This window comes from Gavialis gangeticus, unplaced genomic scaffold, assembly GCF_001723915.1.
Source record: "Gavialis gangeticus isolate Ggan-Ray unplaced genomic scaffold, GavGan_comp1, whole genome shotgun sequence".
Taxonomy (NCBI): Eukaryota; Metazoa; Chordata; order Crocodylia; family Gavialidae; genus Gavialis; species Gavialis gangeticus.
In genome coordinates, this window is record NW_017729024.1 from 118681724 (window position 1) to 118696142 (window position 14419).

Here is a 14419-nt window from a genome sequence, read left to right on the forward strand (position 1 = left end):
ACCCCCCCTCGCACCCTGAGCCCCCCATGGCTGCCCTGCCCACCCCAGCTCCATCCCTTTAAGAAAAAAAAAAACACTCAGAAAAACCCTGGGACTCACCGCTCCTGCAGCAGTCTCAGGGTTTTGCGGGGCTCATGCAGAGCCCCACCATGCAGCATGGATTGCCCCCCCACCAGCAGGAACTGGTGAGTCCAGGGGTGTTACTTGGGGGTTTTTTTTCCTTAAAGGGCCAGAGCTGTGGCAGGCTGGGCAGCCATGGGGGGCTGGGACAGTGGGGGAGGGTCAGGGGGCTCATGCAGAGCCCCCCATACAGCATGGGGGGCAGTGGGGGTCACTCCTCCCCACCCACCACCTGGCAGCACCCAGCGACTCAGGGTTTTGGGGTTTTTTTGTTTTTGTTTTTTTTTACAAAGTACCAGGAGCTGGGGCAAGTGGGACAGCCATTGCCAGGGCTGGGAGAGCGGGTGGGAGATGGTCCTGGGCTATTTGGCTGAATCGATTCAGGACAGTGATTTGAAACACTGAATCAAATCACTGTCCCCAGAATCGGCCAAATCCAAAGCAAATACTAGCTTCTTCTAACAGGCCTACTAAATAAGTCCCTACTAACTAATAAAAGAAAATTATGAAGTAAACTACTGAAGCATACTATACTAAATGAGAAGAAACTACTGTTTTGAGGAAAGGAAGCTTGAAAAAGAGAGCAAATATCAAAGATTACGCGGTCCATGCTAAATAGTACCCCAGATCAAAAATTTAACTTAACATGCTAGTTGGCAGTACTCAGAAAAAGTCGGTATGAGAGATTAGACTTTAAAGGAAACAGACAGTATTTCAACTGGCATTAATTAATTGGTATTTTCAAAAGAAAAGCCATGCATTTAAAATGTCACATAGACCAAGGTCACATTTACCCACTTAGTCACTCTATGCCACAATTGAAGGACATCAATGAAATATTGCAGAGAAGACTGAACTGTTCCAATTGGAATTCTAATTCAGAACCCAATAATAATTAGGCAACTTTATGGACCAGGAATAATAAACCTACAAAGCCTCCAAGCTAGCTTTCAGCTGAAGACAGCAGGAAATAAATAGCAAATGAGGCCTGTTACAGACATTCATTTTCTCCTGGGAGAGTCCCTGGTGTCCCAAGAGAAACCACATGTGTACAGACTTTTTCTCCCAGAGTAGAAATAGCAGCTCCAGGAGAAAAATAACATGGGAAGAACCAGGGTTAAATCCCTTACAGGAGAGTTTCTCCTGGGAAAGCAAGTGTTTGTACATGTTGACAATCTTCTTTCCTGTATTTCAAGCTCTCAGACGCAGATAATTTTTTTTTTAAAGAATGCAGGGTGCTTTTATAAGCCCCTCAGTAGAAAATAAGATTAAAAAAACCAAACGTGGAGAGTTTTTACATGGAGTTGTAATATTATGCTTATCTTTGTAGTGATCTGTCATTCAGTGGACACTGATATTCATTAATCTGCAAATTATACTCAAGCAAAAACAGAAAATGGGGGAAGGACACTGTTGTGCCATGTGAAAAGTGCTTTATTTTGTACTTTAAGTTTAGGCAGTCATTAAATTAGAAATTAAATGTGTATTTATTTTGTATTAAAACAAATTTCAACATATTGAATAGCACCATCTGGTGACTATACATATATAGAAAACTGCTGATATTTGCAGAATGTCCACTTAATTTTCATTAATTGTTTTAAATAAAAATTACAGAGAAGCTGTAGCTTTTGAACAGAACTATTCAGAGTAATAATAGTTGAAAACACAGGAAGAAAACAGGGAAAGATCAAACACATTTCATTGTACAAAAACATTCCAGCTAAATGACAAAGGAGACATTAGACTGCTGTGAAACAATCTTTTGTATTCACCCAATTATTCTTATCTCTGTAACAAGAAAAAGGACTCAAAGCATTAAGGGTTCCATGCTTACTAAACTAGATATTTCCAAAGATAGAGGATACTGCCATCAGATGCAAGTTAATTCAATGTGACATTAAATATTTTATCAAGCGACAGCACTGTAGCCCTAATTTGTATTTTGACAGGACAGGAAAGAAAAAAGCAGCTAAGGATATTCTTGGTATGGTTAACATTAAAAATATTTCAAAGCTTTAAGCCAATAAAATTGTTAAACTAAGATTACTCATACATTATCATCTTAATTATTTCCTCATTTTCATTAATTATTTGTTTGCCTAGCTGAAGCAGGGACCCGCCCTAGCACAGACACTGGCCAGCATGGCCCCATTAAGGCAAAGTGGGCAGGAAGGGCTTAATTTTTCCTTCCTTCCCCTCTTCCCCCACCACAGCCGTGGTCAGCCTGTCTGCCGGGGAGCAGAGGGGAGGGGGCTGCAGCTGTAGCCCCTGGAACTGGCAGACCCTACAGCGCTGCCCAGAGCTGAGCCTGCGCCAGGCACATGCACCCTGACCTCCTTGCCTGCTGCTGCTGCACACCATGGGAGAGAGTGTGTGGGGGCTCCTACACCCCCCGCCCCCTGCCCAGCTGAGCCTAAGCTCACGCTGCCCCTCTGGGCAGAGGAAGAGGAGGGGGAAGAGTTCCCCCCAGCATGAAACAGCACCTCCCCCTGACCTGGGCAGGGGGGCAAGTGGGAGGGAAGAGTCTCCCTCTGGGGCTGGGCAGCATCTCATAGAGCTCCCCCCCTCCCCACCCCACAGTGATGAGGAAGAAGCAGGGTGAAGAGCCCCCCTCTGGGGCCAAGCAGCCTCAAAGCCCCCCTCCCCACTCTACTGCAAGGGGGGGAAAAGGGAGAAGAGGCCCCCCAGCACCAAATGAACCCCCACTCCCTGCCCTGCAGCAGTGGGGGAGAGGGAAGAGTTTCCCCCTGAGCCCTGTGTACCCGGATTGCTCCCAGCTGTTAGAGAGCCACTGGGACAGGCCTGCCTGGGCCTGGCCATTCCCCGCCTCAACCTCCCTGTGAAAGAGAGGGCTGCACTAGTGCCCCCAGAGATCTGGCTTGAGTCACTGCAGGCATGTGCCAAACGTCTATCCACTTGCAAACCCATTCACTCTCTGCAGGTTAAACTAACCTGCAAAGACTGAATCAATTCAGGGTCAGACTTTTTGAATGTCTGTCCCTAGCCCAGGAGAGCAAAAACAGCCAAAAAAACAAATGCACCAATTAAAAGATAAAGAAAACATGACATGAGGAAAGGTTAAAAATTGTATTATTTAGTCTGCAGGAAAAAGGACTGAGTGGGGACCAGCACCAGCCTTCAAATACAAAAAGATCTGTATCCAAAAACAATGGTAATCAACTGCTTGCAGAACAGGGAAGACTGGACATAAATTATAACAAAGGGGATTTAGGCTAAATATGAAGAACTTTCTCTTATCATGGTGATTAAACTGAGTACCTCAAGAGGCTACAGAATCCCCATCACTGAAAGATTTTAGATGCAGGTTAGAAAAATGTTTGTTTAGAAAACTTGAAATAAGGATAAGGAAGATTGTACCCTGAGAGAACTTCTTGAGGTCACCTTCCAGCTTCTCTCCCTGCCCCCACCCAAATTCTACAACATATAGTTTACATCCTTCATATCAAATCCTTGGAGACTCAAATGCTCTGGGCTTGATCCCAGATCACTGGCTCACTATTTCATGCAAACTTAACTAGCAGACTGCAGATGTTAATACTAAGCTATTTACTGCTGTGCGCCCAGTGCCTTAGAATCCACCCATTTTGATTTCTCTTTGCTGTCTCCACCCATTCCAAAATTGTCACAAACAAATTCATATCCAAGAGCAAAAGGATACATTCACATTAGACTTCCTCACAAAACTTAGGTTTTATCTTTTGTTCCCCCCACCTTTCTAATCACCGTTTATCAGCCCTGAACTTACAAGCCTTGCTGAAAGAACTGCTATTATCAGTTCTCAAATCATCAAATGCAGTATTTTTGTTTACTCACACATCAAGAGCTATTAGGTTTCCAAAGTCTCCCACAGCAAAGTTCTGCTCTCCCACCCTTCAGATCACATTCTATGGCACACCATGTCCAAATGATTTCAAATTGGATGTTGATTCTTTTCCTAGACAAATTAGTGAACTGGATTTTTTTTTCTGATCACCCTTCTCTTATCACCAGAATTCTGTGACTTCTGGCAATACTTATTAGTAACCTTCCTGAGAAATATAAACAAGAACCTGGTACTCTCTTCTGCCAGTTTCAGTTTAACCATTTTCCTTTGAAAAAAAAGTGTACATTACTCCAATGCTACACAGCGAGGCATTTCTCAAGGCTCCATCCTTAGTCCTTCTGTTTTCTTATATTTTTATTTTTCCTAACTATAAAACATAACTTAGGAACAGGCATTACACTCTTTTTTCCTGTATGAGATGTCATTGTTATCAGCTGCTTTCATCATTTCTTCAAGGATGACACGAAACTCTATAGTTCCCTCCGCTCACTTTAATCTCTGCATCACCTACCTAGTTTCTTGCTTTTCAGTCTTTCATTAGTGGGATGTTTGATGCAACAAGCAGCTGACAGAGACAAGGCAAAATAGTTCCTCTTCCTGAGTGATATGCCTCTTGTACCCCATCTGACTACCATCTATTCTTACCTCAGACAACCTTATTGCCAAAGCCAGAAATCTTGGGTATCATCCTGAATGTGCTCTCCCCCACTTCAATTATGTAAATAAATATCTGTCCATCACCAGTTCTAAAACATTGTGAATTTTGTCCTAATTTAAGCAGTTTTCCTTAAAACCCACATTCACAATTTAAACCATTTTCATCTGAGACTGCTGTAAAGTACCTACAGATCTACAAAGTTCATCCAGCTTTTCACAACCTTCCTCTCACTTCCAGCAACTGGAGAGGTGCTTCTCCAAGTACATCCGGATTCCAGACATGTGGCACAAAAGCCAGCAGGGAAGCCCATGACAGACAAAATAAGTGTTTCAGCTCTAACACAATTCTATTTGCACTGCACTCCCATTCTCTTCGCAGAACTCAGTGGTATTTTCAAAGGATCTGTGTTTGTGAAACCACCGTATTTTCTGGCTCTAGAAAATGTACTCCCAGGTCTTCCCGGAAACCAGCACTGGCTTCTGGTAACCTAAGACTCCAATTTAAAGTCTTTTGCTTTCTTTTAAAGCTCACCAACGACCTGCTTTGTTCCATCTTCTGTCCTCTTATCCATTTAACTCTTGAGCTCAGGTTAATTCATCCAGCTGCTCTAATGCTGGCCTCCTGGATCTCACCTTCCTGGAGTTCTTGGGTCTGTTTTCCTGACTCAGCAATACAGTCACTTTCCCTTTCTACAACTTACCTTTCCCTTTCTTTTCTGATTGACTCCTTCTATAAAGAAAGAGTTTTGTGATATGATGTATGAAATGCATTCTAGAGCAGAAACCTGTATAGTAATGTATTATCCAATCATTTCCAGTCCATTCACAACAGTTACCATGTGAAGCGAAGATGAATTGTCATTGAAAATGTCTCTACAAATTGAACAATGTCTACAAATGTCTCTACCATTTATCTATTTGTCTGGTCATGTCAATTTATACTCTGTCCTTTTTAAGGCCCGGTGAAGGAGCTGACTTTGTATAGGGAAAATAAACCAAATCTCCATCATAAAAAACCCACATTCAAAATTAGTAATGATTTTTAAAAAATTCTATCTAAAATACAGCATTAAATAAAGAGAACACGTGTAAACTGGAACATACATAAAATGAAACTAGCTTTATTACTTTTCATTCAAAGTACTCACAAAGCCTACAAAAATAATTGCTTTGTTCCTGTTTAATCAGCCATATCACATAGTCTTTACTAATATTCTTCAACAACATTTATATCATTTTAATCCTTTTGACATGAGAAGCGTCCGTCATTGCCACTATTTTACATTAGTAGTCAAATAAACAGCAACAACAAAACAACAGCAGCAAAATAGCAACAAAAATAAACTCTGATTTCAGATACTTAAAGGCACCTAAAGTGTTTCCCAATATTTAATGGCCCTATACAGACTTTTGGTTTCATATTCAGATATTTTACGTTGGAGACTCAAATGCAATATCTACACAGGTCTCTTACATATTTTGTACTGTATCCTGTCATTATTACTTCTATTAGCAGCTTCACAAAGATGATGTACTCGTGTCTGCTTTCTGCCAGGCATTTGACTCCAAACGCAGTTCAACAGTTTAGACCACAGGGCAGACAGCAAAATTTCTCAATTAATTAGGCCAGACAAACCCCCCCAGCATAACATACTGCACATCAGCTTTATTCTGTCATACAAACAGCCATTCCCTTTTACATCTTATACTGAAACGGCCATGTTCTTGTACTGTACATTTTTCTCTGACTGGACTATGAAATTGACTCGTTTTAATTGCTAGCCAATTTCACGTTCAGGTTCTTTCACACCAGCAATGTTTCTGCTGGAATCCCCTCCCCTTCCCCCCTCTAAAAAGAAATAAAACCTTAAAATGGCAACTCTTCTTTGCGTCCTTATTTTACGCAAAGCTTTTATTCCTCTTCCACAAAGACTAAATATACTGGCCCAAATATGACCTGTCAGTTAACTTCTAAATGTTACAAACTAATTTAGTACCCACCCTATCTTTTTCAGGCTCACTCAATTTTTTTTTTAAACCATGGTTAATATGAAGAGTGAGCACAGATCTGGAACAGAGGGCATTAATAATATTAAAGTAAACTTTAAAATACTTTGAAACACACTTATTTGAATTTTGCTCAATATTAAGCAAATATTTTGGGTAGGTGCACTCTTGCAGTATTAAGAAGTGTTGCAAAAATTAGTCTCCTAACAGCCTTCATGTACATTGGGTCCAAAATAAACATCTCTGTACAACCACAATACCAGTTAAAAATATGTTTTTCTTTTTATCACTTTTTGATAAGTATCATATGATATCTGTTTAAGTAAAATAACTTTAAGTAAGTTTTTAATGGATCTATCACTGCTGTATCTGACAAAAAAAATCTCTATTTATAAAATCAATCGTTTTCTACAAAGCATACCATTAAATGATGCTAAACTCAGCAACATAATTCTGCTAACTCAAGCCTAATTTAACTTTCAATATTACTGCAAATTTAGCTTCTCAATATTAATGCAGATTTTAACAACAGCACCTTTGTTCTGCATGCAAACACGGAGCTGTGGGATTAGAATCAAGCAGATCAACATACTAACATTTCAGCATAGAGAGAAAAGACCACTTTTCAAGTTTATCATGTCACATATTTTAAATGCACTACATCTTTCTCCTTTGTACTCACCTAAAAGCAACTAAATACACCACCATAAATTGAACATTGTCTGCTAAAATTATCACTATCATATCTGGATGGCCAGAAATATTTTAACAACATTGAGGTGGTGACTTGCATCATTTGAAGCTTTAAGATGGCATAAAGCAACAAATAAACCAGTTACCTGCACTTAAGGTTCTGGTAAACAATATTTTCAAACAATATATTTTGTCTGAGCACTCACACACACACATACCCACCACATCATAACAGCTTAGACCATCCCACTACACGATACTTTCACCTACTTACACCACCAAAACGCTATTCAGTTAAGAAACCGTAAGGGAGAATCTCTGACTATGTTGGTGGTGTCTAGGAGACTACACTTTACCATCTCTTTTCCTATTAATTCCACTGGACAGCAACAGATAATACCACCCCCATTCAACTAGAAGTTGAGCACATGGCCCCTAAATAGTCTCATGGAACTGGTCCCATACTTTAAGATGTGCTTAAGACCAAACCTGCCCTACTGACCTCAGTGAATACCCTTCTCAAATACCCAGGGTCTCCTGATGCAAAGTATTCCTTTTATTTAAATATTCATAAATATTTTTTTCTGTTGAACTCAACATAACATTTCTTTTTTAGCCATTTTTTCAGTAAAGTTGTCACTAAAGCGTTCCTCTTTCATTCACAAGCCTCAAGTTTCATTGCTTTCTCAGCTACCCACCAGAGCTGAATTATCTTGGCCTTAAAGAAGTACCCATCACCATGAAGTAGTTAAGTCTACCTCATCTGTTTGCCTTATCCAGCTGCCACAAACAGGGACCATAATTCAAAATAAGCTTTCATAAAAAGTTTAAACTTGCCATGACTTCGGTTCTCCAAAGTGGAGATAATTAATACTGTAGAGATCCATATCTTCAGTATGCCATGCAAATGTTGTTTTCCACATGCCAAAATAGAGATACGGGGTATTTACACCCTCAATAGAAATTCCACAATCTTCTCCTACGACATCCAGTATCGTATTGAGATGGGCAATATTCCATTCCTCAATATTCTGAAAAAGAAACATAATAAATTCATAAATAGGTTAATTGAAAATGACAACCAAATAAGAACAGTCAGCTAAAATTAATGTAATAAATGTTTTAATTTTAATTCAAATAAGAAATAAAATGGAGCATAATTTTCATGAAATTTCAATACAGTATACAATGTACATCTGTATTATGACCCAAAGGGTACAAGCCTGACCCAAGTCTTCAAGATATTGTAGATAAATATGAGATAAGCACTTTGGGGACCAGCTGAAATCAACTAAAAGACTATTGTCCTCAGTGGGATTTAAACTGGAAGACCTTCAGAGAAGAAACTGTCCTCTGTGTTTGTCTAGCAGTTAGTACATGAATCCTCATGGACTACCAGTGCAGCCACAACAAAACTAAAATGCCTGGAAGCAATTACAATCTTTTTTTTGGGTAAGAACTTAAATAAATAAGCTACTTAAGGAAGTATTGTTCTGAGCAACAGCATGGGATTTCTGGCATTTTACTACAATTATAGTTAATATGAATTTGCATCTAAAACATTTGGTGTCATTCTTGTTTTTTTAATTTACTGACTAAATACAAATTTGAATCTCATATTACAATGCATCTCTCAGTGTATAAAAATAAATCTAACTGAGATCAGACCTGTTCCATAAAAGTGAAGAGAAAGAGACCATACTTGGTGAGTATAGTAATCAGGTCAGCACTTAAACACATGTTTAATTCCCCCAGGTTTTTAAGGCCATGCTTTAAGGCCCCTTCTATACATTATATCTATTGCCCAGTTACCTTCTTAATTGCACAATTAATTTGGACTGGCTATACATGCAAACTAACTATTGCATCTTAAAAATGGCCAACCAGCTATGAAGTTATTGCTCAAATATGTGTAATATCTTTATAGCTGGTTTCTATCCAGGTTAAATATGCATGTGTAGGCAATCTGTGGCTGGGAGACTGCAGCTACTGGAATCTCCCAGCCACTGGTATCTCTTATCCATGGGGTGCTCCACACCCCCCCCACAGCTGGGAGACTGCAGCAGCACTACACAGATGTGGGGGCTACAGATCCCACAGCTGATGGAGCTGTCGGTCCCAGCTGTGCGTGATCCCTGCAGCTGGAAGCCCCCTTAACAAAGGAGGTTACCCAACGTGGGAGCCTGCTTTTTGTGGATGCAAGGGGAGACCAGGATCCAGCTCCCCCTGTGCCAGCAAGAAGGCACAGTTAGATCTAATGCACTATCCCACAATCATGCCTCCTGCCATGAAAATCAAACAAACCAGACTCCTTCCCATCTAACGAGGACCTCTGCTTGGTTCTGGGAAATCTTACTCAAGTTTAGGGAAAGGTGTGGGGGAAGGCTGGCATCCTTAAATGCTGCAAAACTGAGGTTGCAACACTGCCCTGGAAGCAGGTCAATTCTGCACAAACTGAGATGAATGTCTCGTGGAAGAGGAAGTGAAGGAGAAAAAGGAAGGGAGTATGTTCATGATTTTGCTTTTCATTTCCTTGACCTTGAGATTTTACATCAAGTACATTACATATGCAACAGGATGTACTGATATGCCATATAATGATGTCATTCCTTCCAACTTGTTATTTTTCAGGAAGAATCTGTGCCTGCAGTGGCTATGTTAATGAGGAATGGCATCTACCCCTGAACTGGCTATAGTTTTTACAAAGATTATGTTCTTTGTGAAAGAAGCCAGAGAGCAAACAATCCTTACTTCCAAAATGTTCTTCAAACACTTTAAAAAATCAAGTTATATTCTAATGTATTAATGTGACAAAATATTTGTAATGAAAAAAGTTCTTTATACATATTGTTGCTAGGTCTAAAATGAACATAACTGCAAACTACTCAGGTCATCCAGTCCAGCCCTTTGCTCAACAGGACCATCCCCAACTAAACTAACCCAAGGAAGTAACCGGATCTTGAAAACTTTCAAGACAGGAGATTCCACAACTTCTTTAGATAGCCTGTTCCAATGCTTGACCACCCTAATAGTAAAAAAGTTCCTCCTAATGTCCAACATCAATTTCCTATGCTGAAGCTTGGAGCCAATGCTCCTAGTCTTGTCCAATACAGCCACAAAGAAAGGACCATCTCCAACCTCTCTAACTACCCTCCTCATATTTGAAACCTATTATCAAATTCCCATCAGTCTTCTCTCCTTCAGACTAAAATAGCCCTCTCTCTTTCAGCCTTTCACCATAAGTCATGCTTCCCAGGCCTCTAATCATTTTTGTCACTCTCAGCTCGACTCTTTCCAATCTGCCCAAGTTTTTCTTAAAGTATGGGGTCTAAAACTGTACACAGTACTTCAGGTGAGACCTCAAGAGTGATAAATAGAGAGGAAGAATCACTTTCCTTGATTTGCAAGTGAGATTCCTGTTACACAGCCAAGTATGATGTTGACTTTTTTGGCAATAAGATCACACTGTTGGCTCATACTCAGCTTGTGGTCTATTGTAACCCACAGATCCTTAGGCTGCAGTATTGCTGAGAACCAAGAAATCACTCTCCAGTCTGTATTTTTGAATGCAGGTAAGACTGATTTCCCGCATCTGTGAATCCAACTATTCTGTCCAAAGTGTAGCACTTTGCACTCATCCTTTTTGAATGTCATCTGATTGATTATGGACCACTTCTCCAGTCTATCCAAGTTATTCTAGATCCTAGCCCTCCAGAGTGTCTGCGATTCCATCCAACTGGGTGTCATCAGCAAATCTGCTAAACCTGTATTCAATCCCAACGTCCAAATCATTAATGAAGATTTTAAACAGTACCAGACCCAGTACAGAACCGTGGCCATTCTACACATTGAGCAGGATGATCAGACCAGTTTTGTATCTACCTTGCAGAACTTACCTAGTCTGTATTACCTTGGCTTGTTAATAAAAATATCATGGGAGATCGTGTTAAAAGCCTTGCTCAAGTCAAGGTATATCATACCCACTCTTCTCCCCCCATGCACAGAGCCTGTCACTTGGTCATAAAAATAAATCCAGTTGGTCAGGCATGACTTCCTGTTGCTGAATCCATGCTGGCTGTTCCTGATCATCATATTATTGTCTAGTCAGCAGTTTTAAAAAACTTTAATTTGCAGTCCCCTAAAAATTTCTGAATGGAGGCTCAAACCCCTTTCAATTGTAAGTGTGTGTATTCAAATACTTTTGATTGATCATAGTCATCTTTCACAAATCCCTTAGACAGTCTGCAGACCCCCAGGGGACATAGTTTCATAGTTTCTAGGGTCAGAAGGGACCTGAGAAGATCATCTAGTCCGACCCCCTGCCATGGCAGGAAAGAGTACTGGGGTCAAACGACCCCAGCAAGGGGTTCATCTAACCTCTTCTTAAAAACCCCCAGGGTAGAAGCCTGCACCACCTCCCTTGGAAGTTGGTTCCAGACCCTAGCTGCCCTGACCGTGAAATAGCGCCTTCTGATGTCTAACCTAAATCTACCCTCTGCTAGCTTGTGACCGTTGTTCCTGGTCACTCCTGGCTGTGCTCAGGGGAACAGTGACTCCCCCAATGCCTTCTGATCCCCCCTGACCAGTTTGTAACAGGCCACAAGATCCCCCCTCAGCCTTCTCTTGTGGAGGCTGAACAGGTTCAGGTCCCGTAGTCTCTCCTCATAGGGCCTGCCCTGCAGTCCCCTGATCATGCGAGTGGCCCTCCTCTGGACCCTCTCCATGCTGTCCACATCCCTCTTGAAGTGCGGCGCCCAGAACTGGACACAGTACTCCAACTGCGGCCTGACCAGTGCCGCATAAAGGGGGAGGATCACCTCTCTGGACCTGCTCGAGATGCATCTGTGTATGCATGACAAGGTACAGTTGACCTTCCTAACTGCCGGCCCATGTTCATCTTGGAGTCAATGATGACTCCAAGATCTTTTTCCGCCTCCATGCTGACAAGAGGGGAGTTCCCTAACTTGTAGGTATGGTGCCGGTTGTTCCTCCCCAGGTGCATCACCTTGCACTTGTCCATGTTGAAACCCATCCTATTTTTATCCGGGTCTGTGGACCACAGGTTGAAAGCCACCAGATGTTTTGAAATAGGTTTGTTAAAGACATGTTCTATTGTCTTTTTTTTTTTTGTCTTAAGAGAAAGATAGGTACTATTTGCCCTTTTTCAATCATCCAGACCTCACTCAACCTCTGTAAGTTCTCAGAGGATAGCCAATGGAATTGGCTATGGGAATTACCTCGGCAAATTCCTTCAGCACTTTAGGGTGCATCTGGGCCTACCCAAATGAAAGCATCTAGCTCCTTTAAGCAATCCCTAACCTGTTCTTTTACTGCTCAAAGCTGTTTACCTCCTTCCCTATCTTTGCTGCTGACTACTCACGATCTGGTACCAAACCCTATTTGTGAAGAGGAAGTAAAAATATTTCAGTCTTCTCTGCATCATCCCTAACTAATGTCTTCTGCATTCCATAGGAGACCTATGGTTTCCCTGGTTTTCCACTACTTTTGACATACTCATAGAATGCCATTTTATTTCCTTGTATATGCCATGCCAGTTGCATCTCAAATCATGCCTTGGCTTTCCTCATTTTCCCCCTACAAACCCATGAGATACTCTTATACTCTTCCCTAGTAACGTGGTCAAGTTTTCACTTTTTGTAGGATTCCTTTTCAAGGTTCAACTCATTAAGGAGAGTACTGTCTAGCAGGCTGATCTCCTGTGGCATCTCCTATTCTTCAATTGCATTAAAGTAACTTACTCCCGCACTCTTAATATGGCTTCTTTGGAGTACAGCCAGCTCTACTGGACTCCTTTTCCCCCTCTCAGACTTGCCACTTGGGAATCTTGCCTACCAGTTTCTTGAGTTGATTAAAGAATCTATTTCTGAAAACCAGTGTCCTTATTCTGCTGCTCTCCTCCCTTCATCCCTTAAGGATTATGAATGCTATAATTACATGGTCACCATTACCCAAGTTACCTTCCATCTTCAAATTCTCAACCAATTCTTCACTGTTTGTGAGCTGCAAGTTGAAAAGAGAGTCCCCACTCATTAGTCTCCCCACCATCTGTACTAAAAAGTTATGCCTAACACTCTGCAGGAATTTGCTGGATTGCTTAAGCACTGCTGTGTTTTCCTCCAAGCAGATGTTATGGTAGTTAAGTCCCCCATGAGAACTGGGTCCTGCAATTTGGAAACTTCTATTGGTTGGTGGCCTATAGCAGATGCCCACCATGACATCCACCCTACTGCTCTGCCCTCTGACCTTTACCCACAGGCTTCAAACAGGCCTACCTCCCACTTCATACTGCACCTCAGAACATATGTACATCTCATTTTGATATAGGGTAGCACCTCCTTTTTCTGCTACCTGCACCTCCTGAACAACGTACACCCAAACATGACAACTCCAGTCGTGAGCTATCCCACCACACCTATTATCCCAATCACATCATAATTCCTCGATTGTACTTGGACCTCTAATTCTTCCTGTTTATTCCCCATGTTTCCCTCATTAGTATATAAACATTTCAGGTAGCTGATTGTCCAATACACTATCTCCCAGTAAACACTGGTAAGGCTTCCAATACTACTGTTTAAGTTTTGTACAAGTCTCCTGGCTCTTTACTTACCTTTGGGCTGTTGTCTCCATCTCCTGGTGAACCTAGTTACTGTTAAGTAGTAACCTTTCCCTGAGATGCTGTTAAAATCAACAGTTTTAAAACCTCAAATTAGTAACTGTACAAAATTTGATTACAGACTAAATTTGCTTACAGAACCAATTTTAACTATTACTTAAGTTAATTTATGGATTTATTTGAAAAAACCCAGGAAATTAAACTATGGCTCACAGATTATGTGCTGTAAATGTGGGCCCATGTCCTATGCCCCTATTCTTTTTGTACAAAAAGACTTTAGTGGAAAGCTGAAACAAAGCTCGACAATGAAGCCACTACTGTGCCCCCAGTGATATATTCTTACCAATACTTAAGGAAGCATTAAGGTAGCAAGTTATCTCTTTTTTTTTTTTCTTCCACCTGAAGTGTAAGGATCGATACCCTTTTTAATTCCTACACTAGCTATTATCACTGCTAGT

At 41.0% G+C, this 14419-nt stretch overlaps 1 protein-coding gene across 3 annotated transcripts in view; it reads right to left on the reverse strand.

The window, feature by feature from the left end:
* Window positions 1–14419, reverse strand: part of KDM4C (lysine demethylase 4C) — a 532790-nt gene that overhangs the window by 459309 nt on the left and 59062 nt on the right. For all 3 annotated transcript variants that reach the window (XM_019517600.1, XM_019517601.1, XM_019517602.1), the window contains exon 5: window positions 8162–8355. In XM_019517600.1, coding sequence (XP_019373145.1) covers window positions 8162–8355 — 194 coding nt within the window. The remainder of the gene's footprint in view (window positions 1–8161; window positions 8356–14419) is intronic.